Genomic DNA, 20,391 nt, shown 5'->3' with positions numbered 1-20,391 from the left:
GTCAGGCCCGGTGCGCGACTGCGCACATATCACATATCCTCAGAATGAAATGGATCGTTTTATCATGTCGTCCAACAAATGCACCAGCTGCCTCCCGGGCTCCCAAGCGTCCGCAAAGGAAGATCCATGACCCTCGCCGTCCTGTTCGGCCAGGTGTTGTGCATCAGCCGTTTATCACGGGGCCACGCTACATAAAATGGCTACTTTGTGCTGCAAAGACGGGAAAGAGCCAGGATAGCTTATGTGGCAACATTTTTTGTCGATTAAGAGCAAGAAAAGCCACATTAGGTACACAAATTAAATACAATATATTTGTGTTTGGAATTTGGGAGTTAACAGAATGTTGCTAGTAGTAAGTGAAATGTCATAAAAAGCTTCATTTTAATCCAAAATATCCCTATAAATAGCTAAATTTGAGAAACTGACCATTTAGCCATATTCTCTTGACGTGATCCGGAGCTGTGAAAGGCAAAAATATTTGCAACAGCTCTCCAAGATGCAGTTCACTGCAAAATACAACAGCCACAAACCTTCAAAGGACTAAACATGTGCTTACTTTTAACTGGAGCCGAAAAGGACGCCACACATCCTCACTCTTTAACAGTAGTTAAATCATGTGATTTGTACCTGCCTGTGAGCAGATAAACAACAAAACATACTGACAAGAAAAACACAGTGTATCATAACTGCATAGAATGATAATATCTTTAAAATAAAAAAAGTCAAGTAAAATTATTTTTTTAACCGGTTAAAAAAAAAAAGTTGGTAAGTACTAAGTAGAGAAAGAACGGTACTAATGATTTATTCATTTATTTTTTTCATTAGGTAAAATTAATAAACAACATAATATAAATATAAATGCTCTCTGATCTAGAACTAAATAGAGCAGAAAGAAGACAAGTCTTCATAACCAAATAATGATAATTGCATTTAATGAAGTATAAATTAGTTATCTAGCAAAAAAATATTACAAGAAATGGAAAAAAGGAAAAAAAATTGTGATTTTCTTAAATTTGATATTTATGCAATTATTTATATAAATATACAACAATATTTTTCTGGGTTTATACTTTGAAATGTACAAGTATTTTATAAGTGAGTTTAATTGTTAATACACAAACATTTATCATATAATAATTCACATCTGAGGCTTGTGTGTATGTATGTATATATATATATATATATATATTTTTTTTTTAATATAAGATTGAGTGGGTGGAGAAACCTTTTTCTTTTTTATATATATATATTTTTTAATCCCCCGTTATTGAACTATTTATTTGTTTCTATATTGGTGGTCAATGTAAGTTTTGAAAGAAAGATAACGCTGCTCTTTATCACCTGCTTCCCCAAGGGGAAGGTTTCCTGATAAACAGGACAGAAGGTGCAGCTCTGCACAATGGAGTCTCCCTTTTCCTCTGTTCTCACTTCCTGGCCTCAGTGGAACATTTTGGATTAAATTATTTTTTTTATTATTACAATAAGTGTCTGTTGACTTAACGACAGTATGGTGACACGTGAAGCGGAAGTACAGCGAGATTGACAGCATGCACAAGGCAATGGAAGCAATCAGCCGATTGGACGCGCATATCCCAGCATGAAACCCCCCCACTTTGCTGCATTTGATTGCTTACAAGCTTTTTAATGGCCCGTGTGACGGATGCCTTGGGGTCAGCGTGACATCCATCTACGACTGATTAACAGCCTTGTAAACGCTAGAAGAATTAGTCTGTAAGCTCAACCTTTGTGGCCCCTTCAGACCGCATAGATGGTTGCAGTGGACACGACATATTCGCGTGTCTAAGCCAATAAAACGCATCATTTGGATGATGTCAACACTTCTGGTTCATGATTGGATCTTAACTAACCAATCACAATTGCAAGTCGATTTGTATGATGTTCATGTTTAAATGTTATAAGCTTGGTAAGTTTACAACACGTTTAAGCCATATTATCCTAAAAACACGAGACCCCCCCCCCCTTGAATAAATAAAATAAAATAAAATAAAATAAAATATAAAATAAATTCCATGTTTTTCTTATGTGGGAAAAGAGTCAAAATCAGTAAAAAAAAAAAAATCTTAATTTGCCCAGCAGAAAAAAAATGGGGTCTGAAGGGACTACACTGCACACCCCCTCTTGTCAAAGAAGAGGTGTTTGCCTGTCTTCAGCCTAGTTTGGATTTGGAAACATGAACCACTTACAAAAAGTTCAGAAGTTTGGGCTTTAAGGTGAAATTTCAGAATGAACCAAATTCAACATTCTCTAGTCATTTGTTCAATTATTTCAGTACAGTATAAATGTTTTCACAACTTTGGGTTCTCTATCAAGGAGCTAAATGTAAAACATTGTGATACTACACTTTATGAATGGATGACTGCATTTTAAGTAGTGTTGTTCCGATACCGGTAGGCCCCGATACTGCATTAAAACAGTGGTATCGGTATCGGTGGGTACTTACAAGTAACTTGCCGATACCATTCATTCTGACGCTAATATAGGACTTTGGATGCAGCATCTTGTGTCTTGCACAACATTCACTGATGTGTGACATGTTCACTAAGATATCCTATTGGCCCTTGAATGCTCTAAACCAATGGCAGGGCAGCTTTTTCATGTTGAAAAAAACTTAGGTATCGGTATGGTATCGGCATGGGCCGATACTGCAAAGATGGGTATCGGAATCGGTATCGGAATCCAAAAAAACGGTATCGGAACAACACAAATTTTAAGTACGTGAAACACTTTGCAATACACGTGTCAGAAAAGTTCCAGGACTGACGTCACAAAAGACATCTAAAATCCAAAAGAAAAGTAATCTCCCAAGAGTATACTCGAGTATAGTATACTAGACTACACTTTTCCATCCTCTTCGGCTGTGACTTCATGCAATCCTGGAAGCATTCTTTATCATCAACTTGATATCATCCATGACTTCGAAGCTGATCTTGTGGTTGGGCGGTTGCTAGGAACCGTCAGATGCTCAGGGCATTGTGAACAGATATATTGTCAGAGTGTAGCAACCGCAAGTTTTTCTGCCACAACTCTCGCACAAAGCCGGAAACTCGCATTTTGTATTTCTATTGACACCAGTCCTGAAACTTGAAATTTGTGTCCTCTAAGTTGGTGACGATGTTGCCGAGGACCTGGACACCGATTCCGTGCATTCCAGCTCATCCACGCTGGGCAGGCTGGGCATCAGTCGCTCGCCGCCATCCGGGGTGATCAGTGGGGTGTGGAAAGACATGCTTAGCGGGGCGGGAGAGAGCACACTGACGCACAAGTCGGAATTGTCCGACTCTGTGCTTTCAGTGGTCTCTGTCATGGTTGTCCCCACTGCGGACGGACAAAAGGCACATCTTATTAGTCTGTGGGTGATTGTGCACAAGAACGCTTCCAACGAGGACTTGCTTTTCTTCTCTATTTATATCGTATTGAATAATTCAACCACTGAATACAGTTATGTAACATGTTTGCGTACATGTCAGATGCATGGCACATGATTTTCCATTAGCGACGTTTGTGTCTGTTTCCTTTCAAAACCATTGGAAGACTCGCATAATCCGAGTGGCATCACGCGTCCATCATGTCGCAGGCAAGCCATGCGTGATGTGATTGATGAGGTGCCGAGAGCTGCACCTGCCCTCCGTTCCTTCACCTCGCGCCCTCAAAGGATCAGCGCGGGTCCCTCTGCGGGTCACTCACGCAGCTTATTGTTTTTCCGCCTGACTGATGCGCACATCGTGCTGTGAAATGTGAAATGGCAGCTGTTGCCCGATCGGCTTGGAGAGCGAGCGTGCGGTCAGGCAGGGGAAGGGAAGGGAAGAAGTGGGCGGGGGGAGGGGTGGCTTCCAAAAATAATCCCACTTTTCTGTGCTTGTTTTTTTTTTAATGTTTTCACACATCTTAAACAAGAGTGGAATCAAACTGATTTGACTCACATGCTGATCTATCTTGTTGTGCTTTGGAAAGGGGAGAGTGGGGCTGTGGGGGCAGCTGACAGTCACTCACTGAAGCCCCCCCCCCAGTTAGATAGAATGTCAGGTCAGCAGCCATGCCGTGGTGAGGAATGTGCGTGAGCCGAAACCGGCAGCGTTTACAGTCAGGCGGGGACAGCACGCTGCTTAGTCAGCATCATCTCAAGGAGTCACCACACAAGTGGATTTGGATTTTTCTTGGCCTGGTTTTGGTGATGCCCCCATAGAAGGGTACCAGTGTTGGCAAAAGTGGGGTGTGTGGGTAGAGGGTAATGATGTGGTATGCTTTGGGTCATGAACTGTTCCTCTCAGTATATGGTGGAACTGGTGGATGGATGAAGAGTGCGATCGAGAGAGAACTGGTGAACCATGATGATGATGGTGTTATACTTTGACCTCTCCCTTTTGATGGATGGATGGATGGCGTTGACACATAATGTGGTATGCTTTGGATTAGGAGTGTGTGTGTGCGTGCATGTGTGTGTGTGTGTGCACTAGGTTTTTGTTACATAGTGGGGCCAACATTTCAGGAATTCACAGAGTTGTGGGGCCCACCCTTCCATTTGGGGCCATTTTGCTGAGCCCCACAAGTATAGACCTCCTTTCGAGGGTCAAGAGTTAGTTTTAGAGTTTAGGTTTGAATTGGGTTATGGTTTAGGTTAGGGTAAGGAATGGGGTTAGGCAATCATTTTTGATGGTTGGGGTCAGGGGAAGTGCCTAGGAAATGCATTATGCCAATGAGATGGCCCTACAAAGATAGTAAAACAAACGTGTGTGTGTGTGTGTGTGTGTGTGTGTGTGTGTGCACTAGTTTTTTGTTACATAGTGGGGCCAACATTTCAGGAATTCACAGAGTTGTGGGGCCCACCCTTCCATGTGGGGCCATTTTGCTGAGCTCCACAAGTATAGACCTCTTTTTGAGGGTCAAGAGTTAGTTTTAGAGTTTAGGTTTGAATTGGGTTATGGTTGAGGTTAGGGTAAGGAATAGGGGTAGTCAATCATTTTTGATGGTTGGGGTTTGGGGGAGGGGCTAGGAAATGCATTATGTCAATGAGATGGCCCCACAAAGATAGTAAAACAAACGTGTGTGTGTGTGTCCCACAACAGCTGAGTAGGGAGTAAATGTTAGCTGTGATAGAAATGCAACTTGTTGAGAGAAATTAGCTTTGTACTTGTAGACACATTCAAACACACACGGCCTAACATTTCTTTCTTGCGTGGACAAGACGATGTCCAAGCCCCCCAAAATGGCCACACAAAAAGGTGGTTTGGTTAAAAAATAACCCAAATTTTATGAGCCCTAGTTCTGTGCCCTGGTGCAAGCGCAGTCTAAATATGTGTGTCGATGGGAGTTTTTCTTTCTTTTGGCATTTTGCTTGACTACCTCCTTTGTGGGAGGGAACATAGCCGATTTCCGTCCAATCGAAGCGGCTCCCAGCTCAATCCCTTTAAATTCAGTGCAGAGAGAGGTGCACGTCTACATGCCGGAAGGACTTTGCAGGAAATCACTGTTTAATTAATTGATTTCGTCACTGATTCAGAGAGACTGTGCCACGCTGTAAAACATGTATGTAAAGCTCAAAATCATGTCTGCCTGCGCATCGGGTCAAATCCGACAAAATTGCGTTACACCACCTGTACCAACATTTAGACCTGCTTTTAGCTAGTCTAAAACCTAGTCTACTTTTGTTCACCAAGGGGCAATATAATACATTGGTACACCTATTGTGGCATAACATCGTCTACCAAATCACTAAAACGCTAAACTAGACTCATCCCGGCACGAAAATGAGCATCTACCCGTTTTTATGCTGAGTTTACGGGTGCCCATATATAAGAATAGGGCCCTTTGAGTTATTCATTTAACCCTAAAAGTTGTGTCCAATGAACGACCTACAAAATAAACAAAAAAACAAAAATGGGTTGTTTTGTGCCAGAAAACACCAAAAATGGAGTTGTCTAGTACAAAACAACAATTGTTTTCAGAGTGCAATTTAGGTTATCTTTGGCAAAACGTTTTTTAGAATAAGATGACCTAAGTTCCGCCCAAAGATATAAGACATGACCCCCACCCACCCACACCTTACTTCCTCTGCATCTCCTCTTCTTCTCATGCATGTACCCAGCCCCTATCCTCGTTCTGCCTCTCACACACATACACACAAACACACGCCGAGCCCTGCAGACATTTCCTCTCTTCTTGGCTTGTCGTCTTTCTCCTCCTTTCTTTGCCTCCCTTCATCTCTGCCCTCATTCCTAATGTGTCTTTGCCACGCATCCTCATCCTTTTGGCTTCCGCGCCACACGAAGATGAATGCCGCCTCTCTGACTGTACAATGCGTAGAACGCTACAGCTGCACCGTAGCTGGTGCGAACATGGTGGTGAACGTGCGTCAGCGTGCTGTTGAGCGACGCCATTGCGATGAGTTTCCTCTCACCTCGCTTCTCTACCCGAGTCCAGAAATCCGTGACGGCCTTGGGAATGTCACGGGTTACCCTCAGGTTCTTTTGCCACTGCCGCAGCTTCTGCACATGAGGCTGCGCCCTGACCTACATACAACACAAACGCATAACATCATCATCATCATCATCATCACACACACACATATGTGTGACCCTCCAGTAAACTTCTTGTTTTTATTTTCTGGCTTGAAGATGGCTGTACATGGAAAGGTTGCTCGATTCATGTATGCCCTCATACAATACATATTAAATAACACTCTAAAAACAGTTGGGTCAAAAGTAACCCAATTGCGGATAGATAATTGACCGATCCACTTTATGGGTCAATTTGATCCAACTTTCTGGGTTGTTTTATACAAAATGACCCATTTTGACCCAAGTAAAGGGTCTGACCAATATTTATGTGTTGTTTTACACTAAAAGACCAATTTCTTGACTTATAGTTGAGTCAAATTGAGTAGAGTAGAGGATCGGTCCATTTTTGACCCATAGTTGGGTTATTTTTGAACCAACGGATTTTAGAGTTCCTAATGCTCAAAATGTTTTCTTATGATACCTGATGACATGCTGGAATGTTTTCTTACTAAGTGGGAATAAAAGACTAATGTTAAGTGCTTATACTTGCATAGCTTCTAGTGAGGAATGCTGAAATGTTACTTAAAAAATGGCCTGCGCGGTTAATTAATTTATACATTGGTGACAGTTGAAATCTGGAGCAAATTAATTAACATTAATCCAATGGGACAACTGTCACAGAATGAACTGGGTTGGACTTTGGAGGTTCCACCGGCTGAAATACAGGCAAACAGTGAAAATAATCCTGTGCTAGAGAGTCAAAGGCACGTTGCACATTCCGACTTCAAAAGCCACAAAGTGACACTCTGGCCTGTCGTCGCGCGGCCTTTTGTTTGGCGCAAAGCTGCCTGGGACTCAATTCAACTCTGCCGGCGTGCAGCTATGCCTTCAGTCAACATGTTCACCCGGCTGTTCACTTTTCGCTGACTCACGCTGTCGTCATCCAAGTGAGCGACCTGCGCGACCTTTCCCGCAGAAAAACAAGTCAAGGAATGCGAAAAAAAACAAAAACGTTTGGAGTTTTATCAGCCGGTATAGAGTTTTGAAAAATAACCGTAATAATTGTTTTCCATTTCCTCAATATTGCAATTGCAATTTAATACGTGATTATTTTATCAATGTCCTCTACGTGTATTTTTTGAAGAAATACAAACAATTATTTAATCTGTATTACGATAAACAATATGAGACTTATTTGACATAAATGTTTTAGTCTCAGCTCAGAGTACCCATCCTTTTTGGAGTCCTTGGAAGGTGTGTTGGAGAGCGCTCGTCCAGAGACTCGCTCGTTTTGCCTGAGGACTGGCTCACGTGGGCAACGACAGTGAGACGTCACGGATTGTCCATAACGAACACCGTGTTCAATCATAAAGGTGTCGATATGTGCACGCCGCATTTCAATGATCGACTTTGTGGCATCGACATGTTTTGGACACTCGGTTGAAGAGATGGGCGGAGCTGTCAACTGATCACCACCTGCTGGTGTGTTGGCTCCGATGGTGACAAGGCAGACCCAAACGTATTGTTAGGGTCTGCTGGGAACGTCTGGCACAATCCCGTCAGAAAGAGTTTCAATTCCCACCTCTGGCAGAACTTCACCCTTGTTCCGGGGGAGGTGGGGGACATTGAGTCTGAGTGGACCATGTTCCTCCATTGTTGAGGTGGTCGGTGTCTGTCGTGGCTGGGATGCCGTCAAGCTGAAGAGAAGTCTTAATTGGCCTGTGCGACTTATAGACAGCTGACAGGTACCGGCTGGCCAAGCGGAACGTAGCTTCGGTGGCCGCTGAGGCAAAAACTCGGGCTTGGGAGGAATTTGGTGAGGCCATTGAAAACGACTCACGAACGGCTTTGAGGAAATTCTGGTCCACCATCCAGCAGGAAAGCATTGCACCATAAACACTGTGTACAAGTGGAAATGGGGTGCTGCTGACCTCGACTCGGGGCGATGTTTAACGGTGGGGAGAATACTTCGAAGACCTCCTTAATTCCATCGACACGCCTTCCTTTGAGGAAGCAGGGTCTGGGGACTCTGAGGTGGGCCCCCCTATCTCTGGGGTCGAAGTCACTGAAGCTCCTCGGTGGCAGGGCCCCCGGGGTGGATGAGACCCACCCGGAGTTCCTTAAGGCTCTGGATGTTGTGGGGCTGTTGTGGTTGACACTCCTCTACAACATTGTGTGGACATCGGGGACAGTGCCTCTAGATTGGCAGACCAGGGAGGTGGTCCCCCTTTTTAAGAAGGGGGACCGTAGGGTGTGTTCCAACTATAGAGAGATAACACTCTTAAGCCTCCCTAGTACGTTCTATTCAGGTTTGCTGAAGAGGAGGGTCAATTGAGAAGTCGAATCTCAGATTCAGGAGGAGCAGTGTGGCTTTCGTCCCGGCCGTGAAACAGTGGATCAGCTCTACATCCTAGGCAGGGTCCTCGAGGGTGCATGGGAGTTCGCCCAACCAGTCTACATGTGTTTTGTAGATTTGGAAAAGGCGTTCGACAAATGTCCCTCAGGAAGTGCTGTGGGGGGTGCTTCAGGAGTACAGGGTACCGAGCTCCCTGATACGGGCTGTTTGGTCCCTTTACAACCAGTGTCAGAGTTTGGTCCACATTAAGTAAGTCGGATTTGTTCCCGGTGACTCCACCAAAGTTGCCCTTTGTCACTGATTCTGTTCCTATATTTTTATGGACAGAATTTCTAGGCGCAGCCGGAGGCATTGAGGGGGTCCGGTTTGGTGGCCTCAACATTGCATCTCTGCTTTTTGCAGATGATGTGGTGCTGTTGGCTTCTTCAAGTCGTGATCTCCAACTCTCACTGGAGCGGTTCGCAGCCGAGTGTGAAGCGGTTGGGATGAAGATCAGCACCTCCAAATCCGAGACCATGGTCCTCAGTTGGAAAAGGGTGGGGTGCCCTCTCCGGGTCAGGAATGAGATCCTGCCCTAAGTGGAGGAGTTCAATAATCTTGAGGTCTTGTTCACAAGTGAGGGCAGGATGGAGTGGGAGCTCGACGGGCAGATCAGGGCAGCGTCTGCTGTGATGCGGACTCTGAAATAAGAAGATCCCGGATACAAGCGGCCAAAATGAGTTTCCTTCGCAGGGGGTCCGGGCTCTTCCTGAGAGGTAGGGTGAGAAGCTCGGTCATCTGGGATGGGACTTGGGAGTTGAGCCTGCTCCTCTGCTTGAGAGGAACTAGTTGAAGTGGCTCGGGCATCTGCTTCAGATGCCCCCTGGACGCCTTCCTGGAGAAGTGTTCCGGGCATGTCCCACCAACGGGTTACCCCGGGGACGACCCAGGACATGCTGGAGAGACTATGTATCTCGGCTGGCCTGGGAGTGCCGATTTCGCCGGAGGAGCTGGTTGAAACGGCTGTGGAGAGGGAAGTCTGGGCTTCCCTGCTAAAGCTGCTGCCCTCCCGACCCGACTCCGGATAAGCGGCAGATTATGGATGGATGGATGTTTTACTCTTATAGCTTAGCCTTACGATAAGAGAAAGGAAAATGAACCATGAATGAATTAAGAGTTCGACTTCGTCTTTTAAGCATTTACGATGACCACTCGACAAAATTCAACCAAACAAGTGTTGCGGAGTCTTCAGGGAGTCCGCGTGTGTATTTGGAGAATTCTTGCATGAGCGTGGCCACGCGTGGGCCTTCTATTCAAACCATTCATGTACGGCGGCAAGCGGCTCATTCAGCCGGAAATGCAGACCTACTTCTGCTCTTGACTCCACAGCAAACTGGGTGAACGGCAGTGTGTGTGTTTTTGTGTATGTGCCACTCTTAGCTCTTTTCACCCTTATGTCAAGTGGAATCAGCACTCACGCTGGCCCACTTTTTTGACAAAAAACAGCGCATGACGAGTGCACTCGGACAACTTGGTTTAGCCAATGAATGTAGACTTAAAAGTGCCTGTAAAGTCGAATTAAAAATGCCTTTGAGAAATTTGTCACACTAGAGAGAACAGTGTCGTTAACAAATCTGGCGAATTTGAAGGATTAAAAAGAACATAAATACATCAGCAAGTCTATGAAATGCTGTTTCAAATTGTGAAAAAAACACAAGTCATTCTCTCCGCTGTCAAACACTGTGGGTGTACATTCCATGCGTTGAACCATGCCCCGCTCAACTGTCAGTCAAATCTAAGTCCTGAGAAAAATGGATGTCTCTTATCTGTCTTATGTCTACACATAAACACGTTTGAGACGCTAAAACCTAACCACTTAAATATATCCCACCAGGTTGTCGCCTGGCTTTTATACGCCCGCAACTACGTGGCGCTCTAAACTTAAGTGGCCAAGCCATTGGGTGCCCCTGACCACACGCTGCATGTCAAGTCAGAGACTTAACTTGAACAATTCTTCAAGAGGGAATTACGTTCTGATCCGCGTGAGTTTTAACACTTCTTTTAATGCGCCGATTTATTTTAGCTTGTGGTAAATACACGTATTAGGCTTAAAATTCAAATTACGCTTACAGCAACTGTTTGTCGAGCCTCGGAGCAAACCACAACTATTCCTTACTTTTGCTTTAACAAGCAATGCAGCATTCGAGTCATGTGTTTGTTTGTATACGTTTAAACACAAACAGGCTCAACACCTCTGACAAAATAACAACCTGCTCCAATTTCCTATTTGTATATGATTGTTTCTCCGTAATTGCAAAAGGCAATGGCAGCCATGTGACTCGGTGGCCCACATGAAACGCTTCGACGAGCCGAGAGCTAAACCCCGACTGCTTTCCCCCCGATCCTTTGCATTATTAAAGGCTTTACATAATTTCTTTGCTGACAACTTCCTTTTCTATTTTTTCCTCTTCTTGCTTGCATGTTTTGGTTCTTACACTTGTTAGAACCTCTCAGAAAAAAAAGAAAACAAACCAAATAGCTTGAAAGCTGTCATCCCGACGCTGATCGGACGTCATTTGTGGTCGACGTGAAGGATGGCGAAGTGTGTCCAGTGGATGCGAATCACACCGACTTGCGTAAACGTGAAGCCGGTTTATTACACAGTGCCAACTCACACTCAGTTGACCGTCTCCCACAGAGTCTGGGAAGTCTTCGCCATCAGCTGAGTGTGTGTGAGCAGTATACGTATGTGTGTGTGCATTACAGTCGCAGGCATGCATGGATGAATGGATTAGCGAGCGGTGCTAAGGCACACGGTGTAAAGACGATTATGTAATATGTTGAGACCCCCGCAGTCTTTGCTAGAGTTTGACAGGAGCGAGGACAACAGACAATCGCATTAAGCGTGAGCTTGTTTTCCATTCGTCTACACTGCGCAATGTTTTGATGCAGATGCAAAATAGCAAACACACACACACACATTTTTCTTGATTTTTCTGTTATATTGCAGTCAAAGCTGCGTCACACAGGTTATATAACAGCTGAGAGAGTGTAAGAGTGTTTGTGTGTGTGTGTGTGTGTGTGTGTGTGTGTGTGTGTGTGTGTGCGTGTGCATGCGAGGAGGAGTGCTTCGGGTGGTGAAGAGCTGACAAGAGCAGAAAATTTGAATGACGAGAAACGATAATCCTATGAGGCTATTATTACGTCAAAAATATTTGCTGATAAAAATAGAGGACTGACTCAAACAGGAATTAATTTGCATATTTCCATCTGCAAATTTTTAGTAATGGATACAGCCACGGGACACAACATTAGGTACACATACACAATGGGATGGGATCCAAGAGATTAGATTGAATTTTGCTTCAGTTCAATAGACATTGTGCTTTTCCTTCTGGTGTGCACATTTTAGCCATCTGGGGGCATTCCCAGATAAGTACGGATATACAGTACAGGACATCGCCACAAGTTACTCCTCTGTAAAGTACAATATTATTAATAGTTCTTCTCAGAGGACAAAGAATATATGCCTGTGATAGTTGAACGGTGTAGAACTATAAAATTATATGTATGAGGTTTTGGAGATATAAGCTGATACCAGGACTGCGTGCTGGCAGTGAACCCAACTCACAACAAGTAACAGTTTTGGCAGAAAAACTAAATAACAATACTTACAGCATATATTCTTTATACTCAAAGAAAAATGACAAAGCAGTGCAGTGTAGCATCCTCTCCAGTTTCCTAACACTGAACATGCTACAAATCAAACTAGTAACTGAATCCTTATGCACCGACACTTTGAAATAATGTCATGTTTTTCTTTTGGAAATTTGGGCAAAAATTTTTTTTCTTTAAAATCAGATTCATCAATTAATCGAAAAAGTCATCAACAGATTATTAAAATTAATACATTTAACAATGTGCAGCTAATTCATGTGATCGTTAGCGGAAAGGTTAAAACCATAATCGAGACACCTTAAATGTTATTATGGCTTATGATTCTTCATCATTTATGCCTGCATGACCAAAGCCATACATAAGAGTTTGGCCAACTCTGTTTCAGCAGGGTAACAAGATGGCTTCCCTATGTCATGTGACCAGCAGTTGACCAATCACGCTGTCACACTGTGATTGGTCAACTGCTGGTCACATGACATATGGACGCCCTCTTGTTACCCTGCTGAAACCAAGTTGGCCAAACTCTCTCAATGGGGTATATGCCATGGAGGAGGCGGGACTTCCGACTTCCGGGTTTTATACATCAACTTTGCTTCCGGTTCCGGTTTGGGACGTGTGGGCCGCGTCCCAGTGCTTGCGCTTCCGCCTTTGTGCCCCTCGGTTGCGCATTCCCGTCGACAGGTGCGAGTGTTAAGTGTGTCTGTCTCAGCTGTCCGAAGCATTTCAGAGAGCTGAGACACGGTTGGGGGGGCGCAGGGGTGGGGGCGCAAGTGTTGGAACGCGGCCATCAGCGGCCGGAAACGACGCTGATGTGTGGAACCTGGAAGTCCATGGCATCTATCCCATATATGGCTCTATGCATGACTGTATCATACTGCCCCTAGTGGCCAAATCGTACTCACCAGTATAGCCACAACAAATTAAGCATGATGTACAAACTGTTTTATTCACATTATATTTCATTATCTATTCATGTATGTTTTTTTAAGTACAACATAATATAATCTATTCATGTATGTTTTTTTAAGTACAACATAATAGAATGGTCTTTTCCTTATTAAGAGACACATTGCATTTTTTTGTTGTTGGGTTTTTGGAAGCGTCTGAAATGGATTAATGGCACTTCCATATATTTCAATGGCGAAAGATACTTTGTGATACGTGCGTGGTCACACAACGGATTGAACATGCATCTCAAGTCACAACTACATGTTGATTATTGGAGATGTCGTGAAACAAATCTAATCCTTTGCTTGATACGCATAAGCTTAGAAGTAGCTCTCAATAATTAGCAGTAATCCCTCCCTGCCGGTGTCACTCAAAACTGAGCTTTGTCAAGACGCCATTAATTTGAGCAGTTGTACATCATTCTGGAGCCATGCGACAGATTTAGTTAGTTGGTAATTGGTTCCATCCATAAATGGTCACATGCTTTTTGCAAAGGCACAACGTGCCACACACGCATAATCACCAACCCCCCAGACACACACACACACACACACTGAGTCACCGCATGCCCAAAATATCTTGTGTATCTTAAATAAGTTATGATCCTCTTGTGCCAACAACGCCAAAACCTTCCGTCAACTTTGCAGCCCTTCAGTGCTGTGTTCAAGGCCTCCACGAGGAATACAATGAATGTCTTACTAAGTTTGTTCCACTAGTACCACTTTTGCCACATTAGTAGACAATCAAACATTACCACAACTCTAGCTAGCAGGGATGTGCCCCATACTAGCAGCTTTCTGGACCCGACCCGAAGTAGTGGAAGTAGTGGGTGGTACACCCTCATCGTTTTACTACTAGCATACATTTTCTTATGTTTGAGCATTTCTTCCATATGTTTGATATGCAGCTGAAGGTCATTATACAAGTACCTTCTGAAGCCATGTTACTAATGAGGCAAAACTATGCACTAGTTGACAACTGTGTACTAGTAGTATATCCAGCAACATAATATAAAATGTGAAGAGTTAGCACCAACTGCGTTCGTAGTTTTATTAGTAGCACATATTTGTCAACTAGTGCACAGTTTTGCCTCACTAGAAACATGCAGTTGTCCATGACAAGGTTGCCCAACTATAGTAAGAAATGTCACTAGTGACAGCCTAGTCATTCTACTAGTGTGCTGAATTGTCTTACTAGTGAGGGCAGAGAGCGTACTAGTAGTGCTCAAACTGCATTTTCAAGAGAAATGATAGGTAGCTGGTTCTCTACCGCCACCTATCGCCAGTCAATTGAATCTGCATCCAAGCATTTCTCCTGTGCATGAAAACGAAAAGGAACAAATAGAAACAAACATGGCAGCTACATATATTTGAGTGTATGGAAATGTCTGCTTTTTAGTTGTTAGTTGTTACGGTGTGCTGGACTGTTTCTCACAGCGGGAGGGAATGAAACCCGACGTCAGCTGATGACATAAAGCCAGGAGATGCTGAATGTGATGTTTACGCCCTGCAGGCCCAGCGAGCAACTATCGTGAAAGCGCAAACCAATTGCGCCCTCTGCTGGGTTCCACTGGAGTCGAGCCTTTCTGATAGATTTGAAATGTTCTCTGTGTGCTCACGTTGTGTGTTCCCGGGCACGTTGGCTTCCTCACACTTTCCAAAAAACAAGCATGTTGTGTTATTATCTCTAAATTGTCCATAGGTGTGAATGTTTATCTATGCGTCCTGTGATTGGCTGACCAACAGTTTAAGGTCTATCCCACCTCTTTGAACACTTGAACTACATTGTGAATATGCTTTGTGCGTTGTGTTCTTGTCTAACGTACCTTGTAACCCCTCCAGAAGGACTGGATGATCAAAGCAGCCTGCTCGTCACTCAGCTGCAGGAAAAGAGGAATAGGAGGCCTCGGACTGACAACACAAAGTTTCGTTTCATTTGCATAATGAAACAAGGTGCGAGAAATCAAGTTCAGACTTGATACAGACATGTACGACGGCGTATTAGGGCCACGTATAAATATATATATTTTTCAGAGGGCGGGGGCAATATTCCGAGAGAAAAAAACTCGCAAATGTGCCTCTTTATAAAGTCGAAAATTTACAAGGGTTTTTTTCTCGCGAATTTGCGAGTTTATAAAGTGGTAAATTTGCGAGGGAAAAAAACTCAGAAACATACGAGAAATACACGTATAAGTCTAATTGTGATGATTCGTTGGTGGTTAATGGGACACCGTTTATAAAATGAAAAGGCAGGATAGAGAAGTATTCATTCTTAAATTAAAACTTTACTCGTCATTCACTGCATCCAGAGCGACAACACTTCCTGATCCCCTATCAGCTGACTAACACTAACCAATCAGATGCTAGCATTTATGATTATGGATCTGAACTGCTCCTTCTGTGGCTCCAAATCAGAGACTCTTGTGCATCTGTTTTGGAAATGTACGTATGCTCGCAAGCTATGGCAAGACATTTGCAAATTTATTTTGGACAATATCTTTTGTAATTTTGAGCTTTCCTTACCGAATGCTTTGTTTGGATTTTAGAACTATGACAATTCATTTGAAAAATATTATTTTAATTAATCTTGGTAAGTTTTATATTCATAAATGTAAATGTATAAAAGCGAAACCTTTTTTTTCTTTCTGTTTTTGAAAGTGATGGATGTATATTTACAGTCTATCTCTACTTCCAAAAATAAGAAGGCTATCAAAACCTTAATTTTGTGTTCTCATTTTGGTGTTTTTAATATTTCTTAGTTTAAGACCCCTGACATATTTTTTCTTTTCTTTCTTTTTTTCCCCCTTTTTTCTTTACTGTTATTGTGAGATTGTTGTGTACTGTGATGATTGTTTGCTTAATGTTTGCCATGTTTGGCTTTTGATTTCAATTTGTTAAATAAAGCAATTTAAAGAAATAAACAAACAAAAATCACATGCTAGCATACCATAGGTAAATGCAAGTGAATGACGAAGAGCAGCAGATTCGACACATCAATTTAGATACTTGTACAAAAAAAATACCAAAATGTATGAACGTGTAAATGATAATTCTGGAAACATAAATGTACAAGTAAATATACATTTTAACAAATCAACTTAAATGCCTGATCGTCCGGGTGTGGACCTTCGCAAAGTGAGATGTCTTTGTCGCTGGCCAGTGGCCGTACACGACGCTTCAAAGAGCGAATGCTTAACATGATATGGTTAATCTATGCTAAAGCGATTACTATCTCCTTATTTGGAAACCAGACCGGAAAGTATTGGCACAAACAGTCGAGTAGTACGCTACGTGTATTTCTCATAAGTTTTTGAGGGTTTTTTCTCGCAAAGCTGCCACTCGAAAAGTTTTTAAAGTGGCAAATTTGCGAGTTATATTCTCAGAATATTGCCCCCGCCCTCCAATTTTTTTTTATACGTGGTCCTAATACGCCGTCGTAGATATGTGATGATGATAACCAACATTAGAAATATTCTTTAAAAAGCAACACTCACTGCATGCTGAGCCAGGCTCTGACAAATGGGATGTTGTTGAACTGTCGGGGCGGCTGTCCTTGTCTGCGCGGGTTGTGACTGGCAAAGAGTGAGAAAGCAGGAAAAGATGGAAACAAACGCATCACCTTCGGCTCCCTCGAAAATGAGACGGCTGCTCATCTCAAAGGGCTGTTCAAGGACGCAACTGAACTTTTTGACCACAAAACAATATGGTATGGCAGAATCCACGTGACTTACTTGTAGAGCCACTCCACCAGGAAGTCGATGGGGTTAAATGTTATTACCTTCTTCTGAAACACAAATAAATACATTAGTAGAATGATTGCAAAGCATTACAAAAAAAAATAGTTTTTAGTTAAGTATTATTGCCACCATGATAATGAGATATATACAGTTTGTACAGTGCTACAAAATACACATTGCTTTAATAGAACAAACAAGTAAAATGGTAGAAAGTGAATGGATGGGAAAAAAAAGACGCCATTGTGAATTTCCCACTTAAAATCTAATAAACAGCAAAAGTATAGAGGAAATGTCAATGCAATTTATCCTAACATTGTCATGCTTGTTTTCTCACCACCTACCACTTTGGGCACACGTGTACAATGTCAACAATTCTACATTTACAAAGACACCATTTGTCCGTTTTGAGTGATTTTTGGTGTTCAACTGCAAACCAGTCTGGTCCAAAATGAAAACGAGCACACCTGCAGACAGCCTTGCTTCTCCGCTTCTTTCAGGACAGCCTCAAGTGCAGGCACCAGTACAGGGAACACCTTCTCTTCCATGTACTGCGTGACCGGATCTGCCGCACACAAGGCGTAATGAGGACGCTTATCTGATTAGAACCAACAAATGGCGATGTCATGTTACGTTGAAACGGTTGTGGACAGAAAGAAGGGTGAGCTCGTTTTTTGTGGCACAGCGGAGGATGGACTCCAAATACGGAGAAACCAGCATGGGCAGGGTGGTGCAGAAGCGGGTCCAGGTCTAACAGTAGTGCATTCTCCTCCTCCTCATCATCCTCCAACACCTACACATTCGATGGTTAAAGGTCAGGGAAAGCAAGGCCGGCCAGCCTAAACACTATGAAATGCACTGACCTACATTTGTATCTAAATTCTAATATTCGTTCCATCAAAAATTTTATTTATTCCAAACTGTCGTCTTCACTTCATAGCATTTCTTTTCCAGCATATGTATGTTACATTATTATTTTTTTGTCCAATCAGATTTCAGCCTCCATGTGTTGCCATGTCACTGCAATCTGCACAAAGCCTTCACAATTAGGGATGAGTCGTTCGCAAACGAGCCGGTAGTGAACTATGAGAGCCGGCTCCCTCCCTCAAGAGCCAGCTCCGTCATTCTCTCATTCTCTCATTCTCTCATTCTCTCATTCTCTCATTCTCTCATTCTCTCTCTCTCTCTCCGCTGCTCAAGGAGGGAGAGACGGGAAGGGGAGGGGCAAGGGTATGCACGTGTGCCGCGTCTCCGCCAGTCAGAGACAGACAGGAGGAAGAGAAAACACAGAAGAAGATAGTTGAAGTTTTTAGTTTTTCTGAATGCCAATTTGAAATAAAACAAGGTCTTTTATCCTGGACCTGGTGAGTAGCTTATAATATTTGTTTTGTTCGCCGCTGCTGTTGCACTTAAATGACTTCTCACTATTTGTGTTATTTGGTTGTTATTTTGATTGTTGTGGTTGAAATTTTTATTTTGTTGCTTATTTATTGTTTGTAGCCTTTTTAACTTTCAATAAAATACAACAAAAATCATTTTCTTTGCTTGATAATTGTTGCTATTTGCAGTCAGTAGTCATTTATCAAAATGTATGCTAAATTTGTCGTATTTAAAAAAAAAAGCTCAAGTTAAAAGAGCCGTCTCTTTTCACTGAGCCGATCCAAATGAACCGGATCACCCACAAGATCCGAAAAATTGTGGTACACGGGCTCCCTCTAGTGGTATATGCATAAAACATGTTTAAAGCTAAATAAATAAAAACATTACAGTACATTTTCCCAAGTATGATTTAGCTACTTAACTTTAAAGTACAATAAAATGAACAATCCACGCAGCGATGAAAAAATAGGAAGTCTGTGGACATGCTTACCTTTGCAGAGGAGTTGCTCCCTTTGCAGGGTTGTGAAAAGGTCCCGACAGGGCAGGGAGGAGAGGGCAGTCCTGCTTCAAAGTCTTCAAAGAAACACATGAAGACAAATATGACTTTATTTGCTGTAAACATGATCACGTACATTTTCATCTGTAAGTACTAGTTACCATATCAATTACTTCAATTATTATTACCCAAATTTGGATGACTTTAAATTGCATGTAAGATGGCAGCGTTGTCATTTTACCGGCACAAACCTCCTCCCAAAGGGCCCTTTTGCAACCAGCTGTGTTCGGAACTCGGGGGGAGTCTTCAAGTTGGCAGCTAAACATGGTTGATATTGGAACTCCTCAAATGTGAGTTAGAAATTATGACTTTGACAAATATTGACAATTTAACTGGCTACTCAAGTAAACATGAGCGCTGTCAATTAAAATACACAAGAAAACGGCTGGTCTCTGCCTGACGTTGCATTCATCACGGACTACAAGGATTGTATATGTTGTTGCCAAGCGGTTGCTAGGCAGTCACTCGTTGCTAAGGAAGTGCAGACCAATCACCTCCGGCAGTTAAATGCACAGGGTACTTCCATATCGTACATGATCTCATTTCTTTTTTCTTTTCTTTTAATATAACAGTTTTTTTTCATTTAACGATTTAGAAACAGGCAAAGTTATGAAAACGGAGAAAACTAAAACGAAGAGAAACCAGGGGAAATTATGTCTCTTTTCTTTACCTCATCGCTTGTTGTTCAAACGACCACTAGAAGGCGTTCAAGGACAATTAACAGACAACAAAGGCTCAGCAGGAATGCGTGGGAGTAAAATGTAGTTTATTTTTACGAAAACCTTTTATTTTTAAATACTGTAGCTGAGAACAATTATTCAACTTCATATTTGTTTTTTTTCAACAGTTTTCCCTCCTTTTTTCAAGTACCTCTGTTCAGTAACATCACTATACAAACATTTGTAAGATTTTGTTTTCTTAAGTTGTTTTTATAAATGTTTGAAGTAAATTATTGTATTTATTGTTGTACATGCGCGAGCGGCGAACAGTCGAACACTCTCTGTAGCGTCTACTAACAAGTTAAACCCAAGCTAAAATTCCCTACATGCATTAAAGTAAAGCATTTAATAAATGTTTGTGTTTGACATCCAGAATATTTGTTCAAGTCAAAATATTGGGGTTATTTAAATCCATTTAAAATTATGCAAGTAATTAACTGATTAGAAAAAGAGGAGGATGAGTATGGGCACTCGATCAAAAAATATTGAAGACATCCTCATAACATTAAATGTTGAAATAATTAACA

The 20,391-nt window shown here is 42.4% G+C and overlaps 1 protein-coding gene across 2 annotated transcripts; it reads right to left on the bottom strand.

Annotated features, from left to right (window-relative positions):
* Positions 1-2,040: 2,040 nt before the first annotated feature.
* Positions 2,041-19,556, bottom strand: iqck (IQ motif containing K). Of its 2 annotated transcripts, none has more exons than XM_086089009.1 (9): positions 19,327-19,556; positions 19,080-19,162; positions 17,843-18,002; positions 17,677-17,774; positions 17,207-17,259; positions 16,970-17,047; positions 15,302-15,386; positions 6,416-6,527; positions 2,041-3,336 (listed from the first exon to the last, which is right to left on the bottom strand). In XM_086089009.1, the coding sequence occupies exons 1-9, from the start codon at positions 19,409-19,411 to the stop codon at positions 3,119-3,121; spliced, it is 972 nt and encodes a 323-aa protein (XP_085945135.1). In that variant the 5' UTR covers positions 19,412-19,556; the 3' UTR covers positions 2,041-3,118. The 2 variants fall into 2 exon arrangements, with proteins under 2 accessions (XP_085945135.1, XP_085945144.1); XM_086089018.1 differs by having other exon boundaries at positions 17,207-17,256.
* Between the last annotated feature and the right edge of the window lie 835 nt (positions 19,557-20,391).

Source organism: Leptonotus elevatus, chromosome 1 (assembly GCF_054856555.1).
Source record: "Leptonotus elevatus isolate MCC_2025b chromosome 1, RoL_Lele_1.0, whole genome shotgun sequence".
Taxonomy (NCBI): Eukaryota; Metazoa; Chordata; class Actinopteri; order Syngnathiformes; family Syngnathidae; genus Leptonotus; species Leptonotus elevatus.
This window is presented reverse-complemented; position numbering and strand designations above follow the sequence as displayed.